General features: G+C 40.8%; 1 protein-coding gene across 6 annotated transcripts in view; it reads right to left on the bottom strand.

Annotated features, from left to right (window-relative positions):
* The window catches only part of LRRC36 (leucine rich repeat containing 36), an 86,546-nt gene that overhangs the window by 13,053 nt on the left and 55,545 nt on the right, over window positions 1–17,948 (bottom strand). For 4 of the 6 annotated variants that reach the window (XM_021094075.1, XM_005664430.2, XM_005664436.2 and 1 more), the window contains 7 exons: window positions 16,957–17,397; window positions 13,763–14,052; window positions 9,171–9,336; window positions 7,531–7,676; window positions 5,559–5,682; window positions 3,237–3,351; window positions 750–916 (listed from right to left, as the gene is read on the bottom strand). In XM_021094075.1, the coding sequence (XP_020949734.1) occupies window positions 750–916; window positions 3,237–3,351; window positions 5,559–5,682; window positions 7,531–7,676; window positions 9,171–9,336; window positions 13,763–14,052; window positions 16,957–17,397 (1,449 nt within the window). Of the gene's footprint in view, window positions 1–571; window positions 917–3,236; window positions 3,352–5,558; window positions 5,683–7,530; window positions 7,677–9,170; window positions 9,337–13,762; window positions 14,053–16,956; window positions 17,398–17,948 lie in introns of those variants that run through there. The other 2 variants (XM_003126942.4, XM_005664433.2) reach the window with 2 other exon arrangements.

The raw sequence follows: 17,948 nt of genomic DNA, 5'->3' as shown, positions 1-17,948 counted from the left end.
AACTCAAAACATATTTGATGAACTGATCAATAGAGATTCTCTGAAATTTCTTCTAACACAAAATATACCTGGCCATGGATATGTTTTTCCAACTTCCTACCACACAGTTTTGAGTGACACAATGTCTAGTGTTTTCTCCTTTCTGACATTTTCAGCCAAATGTTTCTTTCTTTCTTTTTTTTTTTTTTTTTTTTTTTTTTTTTTTTTGCCTTTTCTAGGGCCACTTCCTGCGGCATATGGAGGTTCCCAGGCTAGGGGTCGGATCGGAGCTGTAGCCGCTGGCCTACACCTGAGCCACAGCAACACGGGATCCGAGCTGCGTCTGCAAACTACACCACAGCTCACGGCAACACCAGATCCTTAACCCACTGAGCAAGGCCAGGGATTGAACCCACAACCCCATGGTTCCTAGTTGGATTCATTAACCACTGTGCCACGACGGGAACTCCAGCCAAATGTTTCTATGTAAAATGAAGCTTAGGACTCAGTACCAACTATTTATTCAGGCAGAAGGAAGGAATGACTTGATGATGGGAGGAGATAAAAAGAGAAATAAAAAGAAGGACCAATATAATGTAATCAAAATAAGATTTTTTTTCTTAATTTTGAGGGTAAATGCTACCATACTAGTGGCAATGACACTAAGAGCCCCCAGGGGCTGAGAGAGAAGCGCAAAGAAGGTGTTGAGTACTAGCTCCATAGACTAGGCTCTGGGGCAGAGTCTAAAACACCCTGTATTAGATACTGACCCGTATCATGTGCCACTGGTGAGGAAGAAGACAGCGTGCTTTTCCCAAAGGGTGAAGACCTCCCCAAATGATGACTCTTCTCAGGAGGCAGGAGTGCTTTCCCAGAATAACCTTTTTGCTCTTTATTCAGCTGCTGCAGCAGATACTCATTAGTTACCACCAGGGATCTGAAGCACAGGGGAAAAAGACAGTCATGAAGTCATAAAAGCAAAGTAGATGCCATTCAGACCTGAAATGTTTGCTAAAGATAAATGTAAAATGAACTAACGTCTTTAAATAGAAAGAACTGTCCGATTTATGAGTGGGCTATTTTAAAAGCAGTTTAAAAAAAGTTTCTTTATTCATTACAGTTCTGTTTGACAATGTTCCAGACTGACTGTAGCGATAACATAGTTCATTTGCATTTTATGTAGTAATTGTTCTATTCTTTCCAAAGCACTTTCATGATTCTTGGACTCTGTATTACCATGTAATGTTAAAAGCTATCAGAGGCTGCCCATCCTCCTAAAAAAGAAGCATACACAATGCTATTCATTGCAGCATTATTATTATTTTTTTTTTTTAGGGCCACATCCATAGTATGTGGAAGTTCCCAGGCTAGGGCTGAATCAGAGATGCAGCTGCTGGCTTATGCCACAGCCACAGCAATGCCAGATCTGAGCCACTTCTGTGACATACACCACAGCTCAGGGCAATGCCGGATCCTTAACCCACTGAGCAAGGCCAGGGATAGTCAAGTTCCTTACCACTGAGCCACAACGGGAACTCCTGCAGCACTATTTGTAACAGCAAAACACTGTCTACCTAAATGTCCATCAATAGAAGACTAATTAAATAAAGACAGAGTGGAATCCCACGCATCTTTAAAAAGGAATGAGAACTTACTCTATACTCTACTTTGAAATGATTTCTAAGATGAAATGTTAAAGCAGCATTATGCCTCTTTTTACATAATACAGGGCGAACACAAATACACATCCACACTGGCAATGGAAGCCTAATGCGAGAGAAGGAAAGGACAGAGGAGATAGGTAAGGAAACTAGATTTGTCTGAATTTATCTGATTTTGTTGATCTGACTTGGGGACCATGTAAATGTTTTACATAATTATAAACAAGATGAAATAAAAATGAACAATAAAAATATTCCCTATGAATCCAAAATAAAATGAAATAAATTGAACCTGTATACTGAATTGATGGTTTAACAATACGCAGAATAATTATTTCAAATCACTTTAAAATATAGCAACTTGTACATCACTAAAGAGATACACCCTAATGTTCTCAAAGTGTGGTCCCCAGGCCAGAAGTAACAGTATCATCTGGAAACTTATGAGAAATGCAAAATCTGGAGTTCCAGTTGTGGCGCAGCAGAAATGAATCCAACTAGTATCAGTGAGGATGCGGGTTTGATCCCCAGCCTTGCTCAGTGGGTTGGGGATCTGGTGTTGCTGTGAGCTGAGGTGCAGGCTGACAGTTATAGCTCCGATTCCACCCCCTAGTCTGGGAACATCCATACGCCATAGGTGGGGCCCTAAAAAGCATGCATTAATTAATTAATTAATGGGGGAAAATAAAATAAAGATCCAGTATATATTTTAACAACAACAACAACAACAACAAAAAATGCGAAGTCTCAGTTCCTAACCAAGATCTGCTGAATAAGAGACTCTGGGGATAAGACCCAGCAATCTGCATTTCAACAAGTGTTTTAGCTGATCCTGATATACACCCAAGTTTGAGAACCATGAATTTATGCTATTCACTCTACTTTTATACATGTTTGAAATAATTATAATGAAAAGTCAAAAAAAAAAAAAAAGCCAGCCAGAACAAATACGGGTTGAATCCTCTGAATATGAACATATTCCATGGAAAAATCAGGAAATGAAGTTCAGGGCTAAAGGTTTGGGGATGGAATTATGTTTAATTTCATTGAAGGTCCTAGTTAAAGGTGTTTGGCAAATCAAAATGTGAAGGGCTTCTCTAAATGCGCCAATAGTCTTGAGGCCTCTTCTGATTTGTCTGGCCTGCATCCTGACGGTTTTGTTCTTTGAAGAGGTTGATGTTATTGAGCTTCTCTGAACACATACATGTTCATGGATTCCTTCATTATCACTCTCTTTGGGTGTTCTTGATGTCTCTCCTATGACCAAACAGCAGGTAGGCACTTTCCAGAAGAGCAAGATGGCTAATTTTAAGGGTATATTATGACCAAGGAAAGATAGCTGACCCAAACAAGAGTCCTGTTGGATCCAGTGAGAAATGATTTATTATTGAGGTATTGTAACCAAGCAGTGCCAGCAAAGACGTTTAGTTCCTGGTGTTTTCTGGAAAGCAGTATCTTAGTCCCTGAGCAAACTGGCCTGGATACTTGTGGTTTACACACAGAACAGAGTTAATCTGAAAAGTATTTGCCAAGTAAAACAAAGAAGATAAAGTAAATATTTGTTTCCAGAAGCCAGCTATATGGACCCAATCCTACCTCTGACTTTCGTGGAGAAGGGCCACTGTCTCCTCCAGCTTCTTCAGTTGGGCAAGCTCCTGGTTCAGGTAAGCCACCTGCATGCTCAGCTGCTGGTTTTTGCGCAGAAGATCATCTACAAAGATTATAGTAGCCATAGTGAGCAGAACTCCAAGCAGCTAGTCTTGGAGCAGAGCTTGAGTGGTCATGTGGATATCTTGATGAATTTGGGGCCCCCTGCACCCACCTCCACACTTCACTCACCATTTCTTCCCTTGGAGACAGCAGATATAGCAGCAAGCATACGGGGTATAGCGACACACATATTTGAATTAAAACTCAGTCACTTAACACTGCACATGTAGTTCATTTTTCTTTGTTTCACTAGAGCTAGTAACCCTGTTATAAGGAGTCAGTGAGACAGTTGTGCTCATATACCATAGGCAGTCAATAAATATTAGGTCTCCCCGTATTCTCCATTTTAGTTCATGAATATATGTCCTTCACTTCTTACGGAGTATGTGAAAACATCTAGAACTGTGTCAGGCACAGAGTAAAACCCCAATGAGTGCTTGCAGAAACTGGGTTTGTGGCCAAGACATTCATACCTAGCTTTCTAAATATGTTACCACGGCCTACAATAATAAGATAGTTAAAAGCATGGGAACTCTGGTCCTAAGCAAGTCAGTCTTCTAGAACAGCAATTAAACTTCAATATGCTTACGAATCACCTGGGGTTCTTGTTAGAAAACAGATTCTGATTCAGTAGGTCTGATGTGAGGCTAAATATTCTGTATGTCTAACAAGCTCCAACGTATTGCTACTATCACTTGCACTTTGAATAGCAAGGTTCTGGAAGGTGGAAATCAAGGTTGCAACAGCTGTATTTATCACTAGTAATCCAAAATAAAGTAATGGGTCTCAGTGCTGATTGAAAATAGGTATCTAGTGAATAAACATCTATTTATTTTCTATGTAGGTAAGTAATATCTTGAATATTTAGGCTTATGAGTATCAGATAGTGATGAGATTCAATTCTGGAAATTCAGTGCTGACTTTCAAATGAAATTTCTCTTACAAATCTAAATACCCATAATGTGTGTTCGGAGGGTCTGAGCTGTAAGTTTAAAGCCAAGGGTAGACTTTATATTAATACTAAATCAGTACAAATCAAGATTTCCATGGGGTATTATTTTTCACTTATCATAATGGCAGAAAAAATAATAACCCAGTGTTGGCAAGGGTGAAATGAAAAGCATTCAAATATACACCTATTGCTGATGTGAGTATAAAATGAAACCGCATTTCTTGGGAATGATTTGGCAATGTGTAACAAAAGCCTCAAAAATGTCCCCATCTTTTGACCCACTAATTCTACTTCTAGGACTTCTAGTCTCCTAGGAAAATAGCCTAAAATGCACATAAAGATTTATATACATAGATATTAATAGCTGCATTATTTATTATAGCATAAATATTAGGACTCTCGGCTTCATCAGAAGAGAAGAAAGAGAATCTTAGAGACTCATTTTCACTCTAGGGTCTTTTCTTCTATTTCAGGTCATCTGAATGTTTGGAAATTCATAGAATTATTTATAACATGACAGATTAGAATTATTTATAATATTATAAATAATGGCAGTTATAATAGCTAATATTTTAAAAGCTATACAGAGGACTAAATAGATAAATATGGTATATTTTGTGCTATTATAGGAAATGCATATGCTATTAAATTAATAACATTAGGTTGTAAAAACCAGATTGCCCAGGGTAGAGAGCAGAGGAAACTGCATAAGGATCTGAGGGAACTTTGTAAAATAACAAAAGTGTTCTGTAATTCGAATGGGATGGAATTAAATGACTGTATATATCTGCCAAAACTCATCAAGCTTAAAATGTATTTATGCACTTTGTTGGAATATAAATAATTTTTTAAAAATCAAGACATAAATGTTAAATTTGAGTTAAAAATACGTGTAGGGTATGATGAAAAAGTATACCAAAAACATTAATAGTAGTTATTGCTGGGTAGGGAGTTATGCTTTCCTTATATTTTTCAAACTTTCTGTAAATAATACCATTGTCTGCTATAATAAGAAAAAACAAGTGTCCTTCTCAAAAATAATGACAATAATAACAACATTTGCAAATGCTTTACACTGATGAAAGAGTAAACTCTTTTGCTCTGGTAACTCAAGCTACCTGCATTACTACTCTGTGAGGTAAGATGGTTTCCATTTCAGAAGCCATGAGAACTCTGGATGACGAAGCTTATTAAATGGGTGATCTATAAACAAAAGGTTGTCTTGGGACACACCACACACGTTTTCCTGAACTTACCATAACTGTGGGACTGGTGCCCACTCACAACTGAGGTGGCAGTACCTTCCTCTAAGTGCTGGATTTTTTCTGACAAAATGAGGTTTTCCTCCAACACTCTGACCAGTTTCTGCTTCAAACTTTCCTTTATATTAGAAAACAAAACACAAACACACTAAAAATGAAAAATTCTGAATGGAGGTCAGCATCTCTCTCACTAGAATTTTTGTCTTTTTTTTTAGGGCCCCACCCATGGCATATGGAAGTTCCCAGGCCAGGGGTCAAATTAGAGCTACAGCTGCCAGCCTATGCCACAGCCACAACAACCCCAGATCCAAGCCACTTTTGCGACCTACACTACAGCTCATAGCAACACCGGATCCTTAACACACTGAGTGAGGCCAGGGATTAAACCCGAGTCCTCATGGATATTAGTCGGGTTTGTTACTAATGACCCAATAGGAACTCCTCTCACTAGAATTTTAATTCATTGGTGAATTTAGCTCAAGTGTAGCAAACAAATTTATCACATGTAATTGTAATCTTTCCTGTGAGTTATCCACTGCTCTTACAGAACAACTGGTCATTTTGACAAGTGGCCAGCTTGTCTGAATCACCTATCTAAAGTTTCTAGAAACTGAACTTGATGTCTGAAAATCCTCTAATGTTAAGAAAGGAGGGTAGGAGTTCCTGTTATGGCTCAGCGGTGACGAACAAGACTAGTATCCATGAGGACTCGGGTTTGATCCCTGGCCTTGCTCAGTGGGTTGAGGATCCAGAGTTGCTGCAAGCTGTGGTGTAGGTCACAGAATCAGCATGGATCCCACATTGCTGTGGCTGTCATGTAGGCCAGGGGCTACAGCTCTGATTTGACCCCTAGTCTGGGAACTTCCATGCGAGTGTGGCCCTAAAAAGGGGGAAAAAAAAAAAAAAAAAGAAAGAAAGAAAAGAAGTGTAAAAAGCCTAAGGATATGAGTCCCTTCTTTCCCTCCCAAAGCCAGCAGCCTGATGCTCTAGGAATGGCCCGTGGTTTAAGGCTCTCTGCTCCATCGGAAGGGAGGAAAGACAATCTCAGAGACATCTAACTTCCCTCATCAGAATCAAACCATAACCTTTAAGAATATGGTCCTGGAGTTCCCGTCGTGGCACAGTGGTTAACAAACCCGACTAGGAACCATGAGGTTTCGGGTTCGGTCCCTGCCCTTGCTTAGTGGGTTAAGGATCTGGCGTTGCCATGAGCTATTGTGTAGGTTGCAGACACGGCTCGGATCCCGAGTTGCTGTGGCTCTGGCGTAGGCCGGCAGCTACAGCTCTGATTCTACCCCTAGCCTGGGAACTTCCATATGCCGTGGGAGCGGCCCAAGAAATGGCAAAAAGACAAAAAAAAAAAAAAAAAAAAAAAAAGAATATGGTCCTAAATATTTTCACTCTAGAGTCTTTTAAAAAATTCTTCCATTATGGAGTTCCTGTTGTGGCTCAGCAGAAACAAATGTGACTAGTATCCATGAAGACACAGGTTTGATCCCTGGCTTCACTCAGTGGGTTAAGGATCTGGTGTTGCTGTGAGCTGTGGTGTAGGCTGCAGACTGGCTTGATCTGGTGTAGCTGTGGTGTAGGCAAGCGGCTACAGCTCTGATTTGACCTCTGGCCTGGGAACCTCCATATGCTGTGGGTGCAGCCCTGAAAAAAAAAAAAAAAAGACAAAACAGCAACAACAAAAGACCAAAAACAAACAAACAAAAATTTTCCATTATAAGCCTTTCCTTAGAATTTTTGGATTAGGGAGTCATCCCTGCAGAACCTCCAAAGTGTCCCCACAAATTTTGTGTTCCTGATTTGCACAGACTGACTTTTCTGCATTTTGGTTCATAAACATTTTGGTGTTCATGGTGATGATGATCTTTATGCCACATGGCACATAGCTGTTCAAGTCTTGCTACCCTGTCCTTTTCTAATAAAGGAAGAGTCGGAAAAGAAGATGAAGACAGCATACCATGTCATTAGGGATGAGCTGCCCAGCCTCCTTCAGTTCCATCTCCTTCCTGCGGAAGGCTTTTGATGTGTCTTCAGGATGTGAGCGACACCACTGCTGAGAAGGAGCAGGGACTACCAAAGTCAGAAGCAGATCTCGGGCAGGACCTGCCAAAAATTGAGGTTGAGCACACAGGCCAATCTTAAAAGCTAAAGCACAGAGTTCCTAGCCAATAACTACCAGTTCTGTAGGACAAATAGGGTAACCTAATATCTCCTTTTTACAAGAATTTAGTAAGTGGCTCTAAGAGATGTTTCATGATGGAGGTAAAAAAAATTATATCCCACATCTATGGAGAAACAACAGCAGACCCTCATGAGTACACATACTGTGCTACTCTCTAATCACTGTTGAGTAACTCCTGGGGATAATTTCCTACAAAACAAGAGCAAAAGATCAATGTGGGAAGGAAAGTAGCTGGGCTAAACTTCTCCTGAATGTCCTTTAGAAATTAAAAAAAAAAAAAAAAATCTGGAGTTCCCGTAGTGGCACAGTGGTTAACGAATCTGACTAGGAACCATGAGGTTGCGGGTTAGATCCCTGGCCTTGCTCAGTGGGTTAATGATCCGGCGTTGCGTGAGCTGTGGTGTAGGTCGCAGACGCGGCTCAGATCCTGCGTTGCTGTGGCTCTGGTGTAGGCTGGCAGCTACAGCTCCGATTCTACCCCTAGCCTGGGAACCTCCATATGCCGCGGGAGCGGCCCAAGAAATGGCAAAAAGACAAAACAAACAAACAAAAAAAAAAACTAAGCCTAAACCACTTTAAAGTTTCTAGTTTTTACTCAGATTTTTACCACTACCAAAGCTCCTTGAATTCTTTTTCTATTAAACAATAAGCACATGGAGACAATATTGCAAAACCATTTACCCCCAAGTTCCTATAAAAGAAGCCCTAAAAAAAGAGTCTAGATAATTCAGTCATTCAAGTTTTTCAAATCAAAACATTTCAATAGGCATCTCAGAACTCCAATAATCAAACCCAATTTCTGTTGTATTTTTATTGGTACTTTCCCAAGGATTATAAAATCGTTCTGTAATTATTAACATGACCATGCTCCATTTTACATCTCATCACTCTTTATATTACTCAAAGATAACCAAAAAAAGCCACAGGAGAAATAAGACAATTGGTGCATGAGGGAAAAGTGCTGATAAAAACAAACCAGGAAAGGAGTTCCCGTCGTGGCGCAGCAAAAACAAATCCGACTAGGAACCATGAGGTTGCGGGTTCGATCCCTGGCCTCGCTCAGTGGGTTAAGGATCTGGCGTTGCCATGAGCTATTGTGTAGGTTGCAGATGCGGCTTGGATCCCACATAGCTGTGGCTGTGGCATGGGCTGGCAGCTATAGCTCTGATTAGACCTCTACCCTGGGAACCTCCATATACCATGGGTGCAGTCCTAGAAAAGACAGAAAAAAAAAAAAACTAGGGAGAAGATTATTAGAGAAATGCAGGTTTGTCAATTACTGTGTTGCTGAGAAATTTTGGTAAGTGATCATGAGAACAATTTTCCCTGCAAGTTAAGGGGGCTGAGTGGCCATTATTGGAACACAGAGCAGAGCAAGGTCTGAGCCCTTCTCCAGGAAGAATGTATTCACTTACCGAGAAACTTCTTGTTGAGGAGAAGGGAGCCAGAGCCATTCCAGTGCTTATCCACAAGCTCCAGGAGCTGTCTGAGAACGGTGGCCACGTGAGAGGTTCTGGTAGAGATCGGGGGACTGTGGTTTCCTGGCAAACCATATAAACTGCCCAGGTCACTAGAGAGAGGCTCAAGGAAAAAAAAAAAGGAACAATTATCATTTGTCATTCTTACACAATAAGGGAAGTAAGAATCCAGACGTTTAAAGTATTGACATTACAAAAAAAATTGGCTTCATCTTTTAGTTTGGATTTGATAGAATATTACTTATGTTTAAGGGAAATACAATAATATACAAAGGATAATTTCAAAGGTAACAGTATCTTCTATCAATTTTTATAGATATTTTCAGAAGAAACAAAAAATGTTTTGACACCTAAGTCTATGGCTCAATGTATTATGTTATATAATATGGGACGATTAAAGTGTAGAACATTTTTTAAGGTGTTATATATAATAAAATAAAATGGAGAGAGTTCCCTGGTGGTCTAGTGGTTAGGATTCAGTGCTGTCACTGCTGCAGCACCAAGATCCCCACATCAAGCTGCTGAACAGCATGGCCAAAAAAAGGGGGGGGTAATTTAATAAAAGTTATAATTCATAAGCTTATATTTAGTATATCAATATATAATGAACATAAATGCCCTATAACATTTAAAATGTTAGATAAATGTTATTGTTGGCACAGTAGTAAAGACTTTTTATTCAGTAAGAATCACACCAATCATGTTCATTAAGAGGGCTATATAAGGATTGTGAACATATGAAAAAGTAAAAGGTCCTTTAAGAAGTTAACCTGATTAGGAAGAAAAGCCATAGAAAGTCTTGTTACACCACAAGCCCACTTTAGAGGATCTTGTAAGAAATGAATATTTACTGTCATTGGTTTTTCATGTATTGGTAACTGTGTGTATATATCATGGAGCAGCTTAGAAACATATATGCCTTTACATATTTTCTTTTATTTATCACAATTTAGTGAGAGTGGGGGATAATTTTTTAATGAACTTTGGGATAATTTTGTTACTTTTTATGAGTTTTAATTTTCAGCAGGCTTTTAAAAATCCTCATGGATTTTTAAAAAGTTAATTTTTATAACTTGTCTATAGTTCCAAAGTCAGATGGTCAAAAATTAATTTTCTAATCATAAATTAATGTTTGGTTTAATTTTCTGTCATGGGTTTTTTTTTGGTTTTTTTTTTTTTGGTCTTTTTGCCTTTTCTAGGGCCGCTCTGTCGGCATATGGAAGTTCCCAGGCTAGGGGTCTAGTCGGAGCTGTAGCTGCCAGCCTATGCCAGAGCCACAGCAACGGCAGATCCCAGCCATGTCTGCGACATACATCACAGCTCACGGCAACGCTGGATCCTTAACCCACTGAGAAAGGCCAGGGATTGAACCCTAGCCTAGTCGGTTCCTAGTCAGATCCGTCAACCACTGAGCCATGACGGGAACTCCATGGGATTATTTTTTTATGATTTTTTTATGACTTTTCTTTTGGCCCACCTGCAGCATGTGGAGGTTCCCTGGCCAGGACTGAATCTGTGCCACAGCAGTGACCCAAGCCACTGCAGTGACACTAAGATCTTTAACCCACTGCATCACAAGAGAACTTTCTTTTTTTTCTTTTTTGTCTGCCCCACTGCATATGGAGTTACCGGGCCAGGGATCAGGTCTGACACAAAGCTGGATCCTTAACCCGCTGTGCCAGGCCAGGGATCAAGCCTGTGTTCCAGGGTGCAGAGGGCCACCAATCCCATTGTGCTACAGCAGGAACTTCGAGAACTCCGAATTTTTCATATTTTTTTTTTTTGTCTTTTGTCTTTTGTCTTTTTGGGGCTGCCACCTGCGGCATATGGAGGTTCCCAGCCTAGGGGTTGAATCGGAGCTGTAGCTGCCTGCCTACACCACAGCTCACAGCAATGCCAGATCCTTAACCCACTGAGTAAGGCCAGGATCAAACTCGCATCCTCATGGATGCTAGTTGGGTTCATTAACCACTGAGCCACAATGGGGATCTCCTATAATTTCTTTTTTTTTAATGGCTGCACCTGCAGCATAAGGAATTTCCTGGGCAGGGATTGAATCTGAGCTGCAGCTGCAACCTATGTGGCAGCTGCAGCAACACTGCTGGATCCTTTAACCCACTGCATCAGCCAGGGACCTAACCCGAGCCTCTGCAGTGACCTGAGCTGCTCTAGTTGGATTCATAACCTACTGTGCCACAGTCAGAACTCACATTTTTTTTTAACTTTTATTTTTTGGCTTTGTTTTTGCCATTTCTTGGGCTGCTCCCTCGGCATATGGAGGTTCCCAGGCTAGGGGTCTAATCGGAGCTGTAGCAGCCGGCCTATACCTGAGCCATAGAATTGCGGGATCTGAGCCATGTCTGCAACGTACACCACAGCTCATGGCAACGACGGATCCTTAACCCACTGAGCAAGGCCAGGAATTGAACCCGCAACCTCATGGTTCTTAGTCGGATTCATTAACCACTGAGCCACGACGGGAACTCCCTCTTTTTAACTTTTAAAATGCTTCTCTGACTTAAACCTTCCTAGAAACTGCACAGTGTATTGCTTTTATATTTATATTCAGGCAGCTCTTTTACAAATTTTCATATAAAGAAATATAGTATCTAATAGGAGAAGAGAAATCGGAATTTTTAAGATAGTCCAGAAAAGTGCATTGAGATTTTAATTGCTATTTTAATGATAAAACATGAAATAGAGATGAAAAAATTTCCTGGAACATGTTTTATTAATATATCATCCAAATATCCTAAGTGTTGCTGTACTTTTGCCCTAAATACATTAACATCTAGTGCTCTTATCTGGAAAAATAGGCATCAGTGGCTGAAAATGGAAAACAAAAGGAACCAAAATGTCAAAAAAGTATTACAAGACTGCCCCCTTTGGTGCACAAAAATTATAACCACCTCCAAAGTTTTGAGAATTGAATATCAAATATTTAAAGGGTAAAAACAAAACAAAACGAAACAGGGTGGGGTGATGCACTGAAGGTTTGGGATGGAAATGCTGTAAAAATTTGGTTGTGATGATTGTTGTACACCTATAAATGTAATAAAATTCATTAAGTAATTAAAACAAAACAAAACAACACAACAGGAGTTCCTGCTGTGGTTCAAAGGTAACAAACCCAATTAGTATCCATGAGGATGAGGGTTTGATCCCTGGCCTTGCTCAGTGGGTTAAGGATCTGGTGTTGCCATGAGCTGTGGTGTAGGTCTCAGATGTGGTGTAGATCGAAGATGTGGCTTGGATACTGTGTTACTGTGGCTGTGATGTTGGCCGGCAGGTGCAGTTCTGATTCAACCCTAGCCTGGGAACTTCCATATGCTGCAGGTGAGGCCCTAAAACAAAACAAAACAAAACTTAAAAACCCATGCTAATGTGCAAAGATTTCTAACAATTGAAAAATAAGTAACTAGAAACAGTTGTTTTTGACCAAATCCCCTGCTTTCTCACAGGGCAGTAAGTGATCAAATGACAAATGATTCACATGACAAAGGACTATGGGTTCAAAGGAAGGAATGTCCTGAGACTTACGGTTCCTTTTTTATTTTTATTTTATTATTATTATTATTTTGTCTTTTCTAGGGCTGCACCCGTGGCATATGGAGGTTCAATCAGACAAAAATTCCTTGGATAGGAGTTCCCATCGTAGCTCAGTGGTTAACGAATCCGACTAAGAACCATGAGGTTGCAGATTCGATCCCTGCCCTTGCTCAGTGGGTTAAGGATTCGGCATTGCTGTGAGCTGTGGTGTGTGTTGCAGACACGGCTCAGATCCCACGTTGCTGTGGCTCTGGCGTAGGTCTGTGGCTACAGCTCCGATTAGACCCCTAGCCTGGGAACCTCCATATGCCACGGGTGTAGCCCTAGAAAAGGAAAAAAAAAAAAAAATTCCTTGGGTAATACAATTAATCTTCTGCTTGCTGCTACTTTGGAAAAAACTGGAATAATTTAAATTTCTGCATAGACAAGCATAGAAGAAAGGTCCCAAGAAAGTTAGTCATTTGTGGCTAAAGCAAATGTGTGAACATGATAAGATTATAAACATCAGTGCTACAGATATCACTCTTCAGCCTTGAGCCCCTGGCAACATCTGCCAACATTACCAACTTCCTGTGGTAAACTGTATCCACCACTTTTTTTCTTTTGGCTGCACCCAGGAGCCAGAGATCAAATCTGAGCCACAATAGTGACCTGAGACATTGCAGTGACAATGTTGGATCCTTAACCCACTGAGCCACATGGGAACTCCCCCACACTTAATATTAAAATACTTCCCCACCATATTAATGCTCTGAAGTGTATTAGGAACCCTTCTCCTTGTGACAGAAATGAGGAAATGTGGCAGAAGGGAAATAACTTTACCAAGGGGAAAAGAATCAGAGGCTTTGGCCTGACAAACAACCTCTGAAAATCCCTTTAAAATTCTACCACTTGATACAAACTACCACCTTCAAATCTGAACCCCATTATGGTCTTAGATATGATGCGTTTTTGCACAAGCACAAAAAGCCAACACTTGCCTCACTGCATGTAGCATCTCTGAAACCATGCTTTGGATTCAGGGTGGCAAGGATATTTTCCTTCCGTTTGAATCCTCTCCTTGATGGGCTTAATGGCCTCTTGGTCAAACTCTCTCTGTTTTCTGAAGTCCCAGTAGGCAACAGCAGGGTCCGCAGAGAGTCTCCCAGGATGGAGTTGTTTGGGAAAGAACCATGTGCTTGTGTTAAATCACCGAGGCTGGTGGATAATTGTTGCTCTACATTGACCAGCAGAGCAGGGTCACTGTTGAAATGGGTTGTAGCATACAGATCTGTGAAGGAAAACAAGCCAGGAGATGCCCTTCAACTTTCTATGTCTCAATTCCATCCTTACCCTACCTGGAGTCCAAGGGTCATAATGGCCTCTCTCTAGTATATACCCTCAACTCTCTGGATCCTTTCTCTCTCCTTCCACCTGACAAAACCCCAACTCTGGTTAAATCCAAATGTCCACATCCTCCAAGCTTATACCAGAGCAGTGGGAAGTGGCTGGAGAATGGCATGCGTCTCTTTTCACAACCTTCACTTTACATTCATAACCACTATCTTAACTGAACCCAGCTATCCTAATATATTACTCTAATTAATTTACTATTCTATTATTTGAGATCACTATTCCACAATTCTCTTTTCCTCAAAGTTCCAACACCTTCTTCTCCCTCCTCCCTCTCGGTGCTGATCTCTTTATTTCTCTGAGCAAAACAGAGAAAACATCTATGTGACCCACCCCTAATTCTACCAATTCCGCCTGAATTTTCTTTTTTTTTTTTTTAAGGGCCAAACCTTTGGCACATGGAAGTTCCCAGGCAAAGGGTCGAATTGGGAGCTGCAGCTGCCAGCCTACACCACAGCCACATCAATAATGCCAGATTCTTAACCAACTATGCCACCAGGGAACTCCATATTAATGCCATTCAATTCCCAGCTCCACTTTCTTCTCTGAACTCCAGACTTATGTGTCTAATTATTAAGCTAGCATCTCTGAGAAGTTTTAATAGGCACTTAAAACTTAAGGTGTCCAAGGAGTTCCCATCGTGGCGCAGCAGAAACAAATCTGACTAGGAACCATGAGGTTGCAAGTTCAATCCCTGGCCTCGCTCAGTGGGTTAAGGATCCAGCATTGCCATGAGCTGTGGTGTAGGTCGCAGACACTGCTCGGATCCCGAGTTGCTGTGGCTCTGGCGTAGGCCAGCAGCTGTAGCTCCAGGTAGACCCCTAGGCTTGGAAACCTCCATATGCCACGGGTGCGGCCCTGAAAAGCCAAAAAAAAAAAAACGCAAAAAACAAAAAACACTCATGGAGTGTTATCTTCAGAACATATGTAGTATCTGACCATTTCTCATCCCTTTCACTACTATCTCTCTAGTTCAAGCTACCATCATCTTTTATCTGGATTCTAATCTATTAATTTTTTTTAAAAAAATTTCTATCTTTGTTCCCCACTGTCTATTCTCAAACCAGTAGCCAGAGTAATTCTTTTTTTTTTTTTTTTGTCTTTTTTTTTGTCTTTTTTTGCCTTTTCTAGGGCCACTCCCGCGGCATATGGAGGTTCCCAGGCTAGGGGTCTAATCAGAGTTGTAGCCGCCAGCCTATGCCACAGCCACGGCAACGAGGGATCCGAGCCACGTCTGCAACCTACACCACAGCTCACGGCAACGCCGGATCCTTAACCCACTGAGCAAGGGCAGGGATCGAATCTGCAACCTCATGGTTCTTAGTCAGATTCGTTAACCACTGCGCCATGACAGGAACTCCCAGAGTAATTCTCAAGTTAGATCATGTCATGCCTCTGCTATAAACTCTCCAACAGCTTCTGATCTCACCCAGAATGTCACCTCACTCACTCTGCTACAGTAGCCCTGGCCTCCTCATTGTTCCTAGAACATGCCAAGCACTTTCCAGCCTCAAGAACTTTACACTTACTATTTCTAACTTCTGAAATTTCTTCCGCCAGTTATTCACATGGCTCACACTCTCCCTTCATTCGAGTCTCTACTTTTGTGATATTTCATCAGAGAAGCTTTCCCTGACCATTCTATCTAAAACATCACCTCTTCCATATTACTCTCTATACCCTTATATTATTTTTCTTCACAACATTGATCATAACCTGACATATATTTATAATTTGTTTATCATTTGTCATATTCCTTTAGAAGTTCCATGAAAGTGGGGACTTTTTTTCTTGTGGTAAAATATACATGGAACTTTATTTTTTTTTTAATTTTTATTTTTGTTTTTTTATTTCTTTTTTGCTTTTTTTTTAGGGCAGCACCCATGGCATATGGAGGTTCCCAGGCTAGGGGTTGAATCAGAGCTACAACTACTGGCCTACACCACAGACACAGCAACACAGGACTTGAGCTGTGTCTGCAACCTACAAAATAGTTCATGGCAGTGCCGGATCCTTAACCCACTGAGCAAGGCCAGGGATCAAACCCAAACCTCCTGGTTTACTAGTCAGATTCACTTCCACTGTGCCACAATGGGAACTCCTATTTTTTTAATTATCATTATTACTATTATTATTATTATTACTATTCGCTTTTTAGGGCCGCACCTATGGCATAGGGAGGTTCCCAGGCTAGGGGTTGAATCGGAACTACAGCTGCCAGCCCACACAACAGCAACAGCAACACAGGATCCGAGATGCATCTGTGACCTACACCACAGCAACATCAGATCCTTAACCCACTTAGCAAGGCCAGGGATTGAACCCACAACCTCATGGTTCCTAGTCAGATTCATTTCTGCTGTGCCACAACAAGATCTCCTGGAACTTTATTTTTGTTTGCTACTCTATCTGTAGCGCTAGAATAGTATTTTAGCACATCATAGGTATTCAATAAATTTTGAAAAATAAATAAATAACTGAAGAGTGGCCTCTACCATGTACCCTGAAACTAGCTTTTTCTGAAAAAGTAACTCAAAATATAAGCGACTGTGGCCAGAGAAGACTAGATGTTACTAGAAAAACGTCCTAGGACACTATTTAACTAAAATAATATACAGTTGTGAAGTTTGCATTGTTACAAATTTTCTGTAGTAATACATCTATCATGTTAAACTCATACCCTACAGATTTCCAGAGGCTCTATGGTGACATGAAATACAATCTAAGAAATACCGATGTAATTTAAGAAACGTTAACTCCAATATTTCAGTTCTCAAATTACCTGAACTAAGCTTCAAAATCCTTCCAGTGCTGGAGTCAGGGTTTGACAGAGAAGTTAGCAAGTCTCCACAGGAATGGGATGTGGTGGCCTTCATGTTATTTGAAGGCTTTGTGCCATATTCTCGGTAGTTCTTGGTTCTCTGAGGCCTTTTACCAAGACTTCCGTGCAGGGATAAATTTTGAGAGTAACGACTATCACAATTTTCTAGACCAACATCTGAAGGTAACTGATAGGGATGAATCTGGTTAGAATCACCCACATCCAGGCGTTTACCCAATGAGGCGTCATGGGTAAGCTGATAAGTATCAGGTTTTGGTATCAAGTCCTTTTCTGGAGAAGAGCCTGAAGACTTATTGTCCAAAAAAGATATCCGGTACCCTTCTCTAGCCATCTTCTCTGGGGATCGAACTGTGGACTGATGAGGTGAATAGCGTCTGAATTCTAACCATCACCAAGAGGGGGAAAACAAAGTAAAATGAGAATTCTTAGGGTATTCCTGTTTACTGGATAAACCTCTGCCTACCAAAAAAAAAAAGTTCTCAGGAATAGATGGGTTATAATTTTTTTGGAGCATATATACTTAACTTACAAAACTGTATTAGTTTCAAGTGTACAGTAAAGTGAATCAGTTATATATACATACATACATTTATAATTTTTTTTGTCTTTTTGCCTTTTCTAGGACCGCTCCCACAGCATATGGAGGTTCCCAGGCTAGGGGTCTAATTGGAGCTGTAGCTGCTGGCCTATGCCACAGCCACGGCAACATGGGATCCGAGCTGAATCTGCAACCTACACCACAGCTCACGGCAATGCCAGATCCTTAACCCACTGAGCAAGGCCAGGGATTGAACCCACAACCTCATGGTTCCTCGTCGGATTTGTTAACCACTGAGCCATGACGGGAACTCCTCCATTTATAATTTTGATAAATGATACCACGAATTGATGAAAGGACTCTTACATGGAAGAACACAAAACACGATGGATAC

The sequence above is a fragment of the Sus scrofa genome, chromosome 6 (genome assembly GCF_000003025.6).
Source record: "Sus scrofa isolate TJ Tabasco breed Duroc chromosome 6, Sscrofa11.1, whole genome shotgun sequence".
Classification (NCBI taxonomy): Eukaryota; Metazoa; Chordata; class Mammalia; order Artiodactyla; family Suidae; genus Sus; species Sus scrofa.
This window is presented reverse-complemented; position numbering and strand designations above follow the sequence as displayed.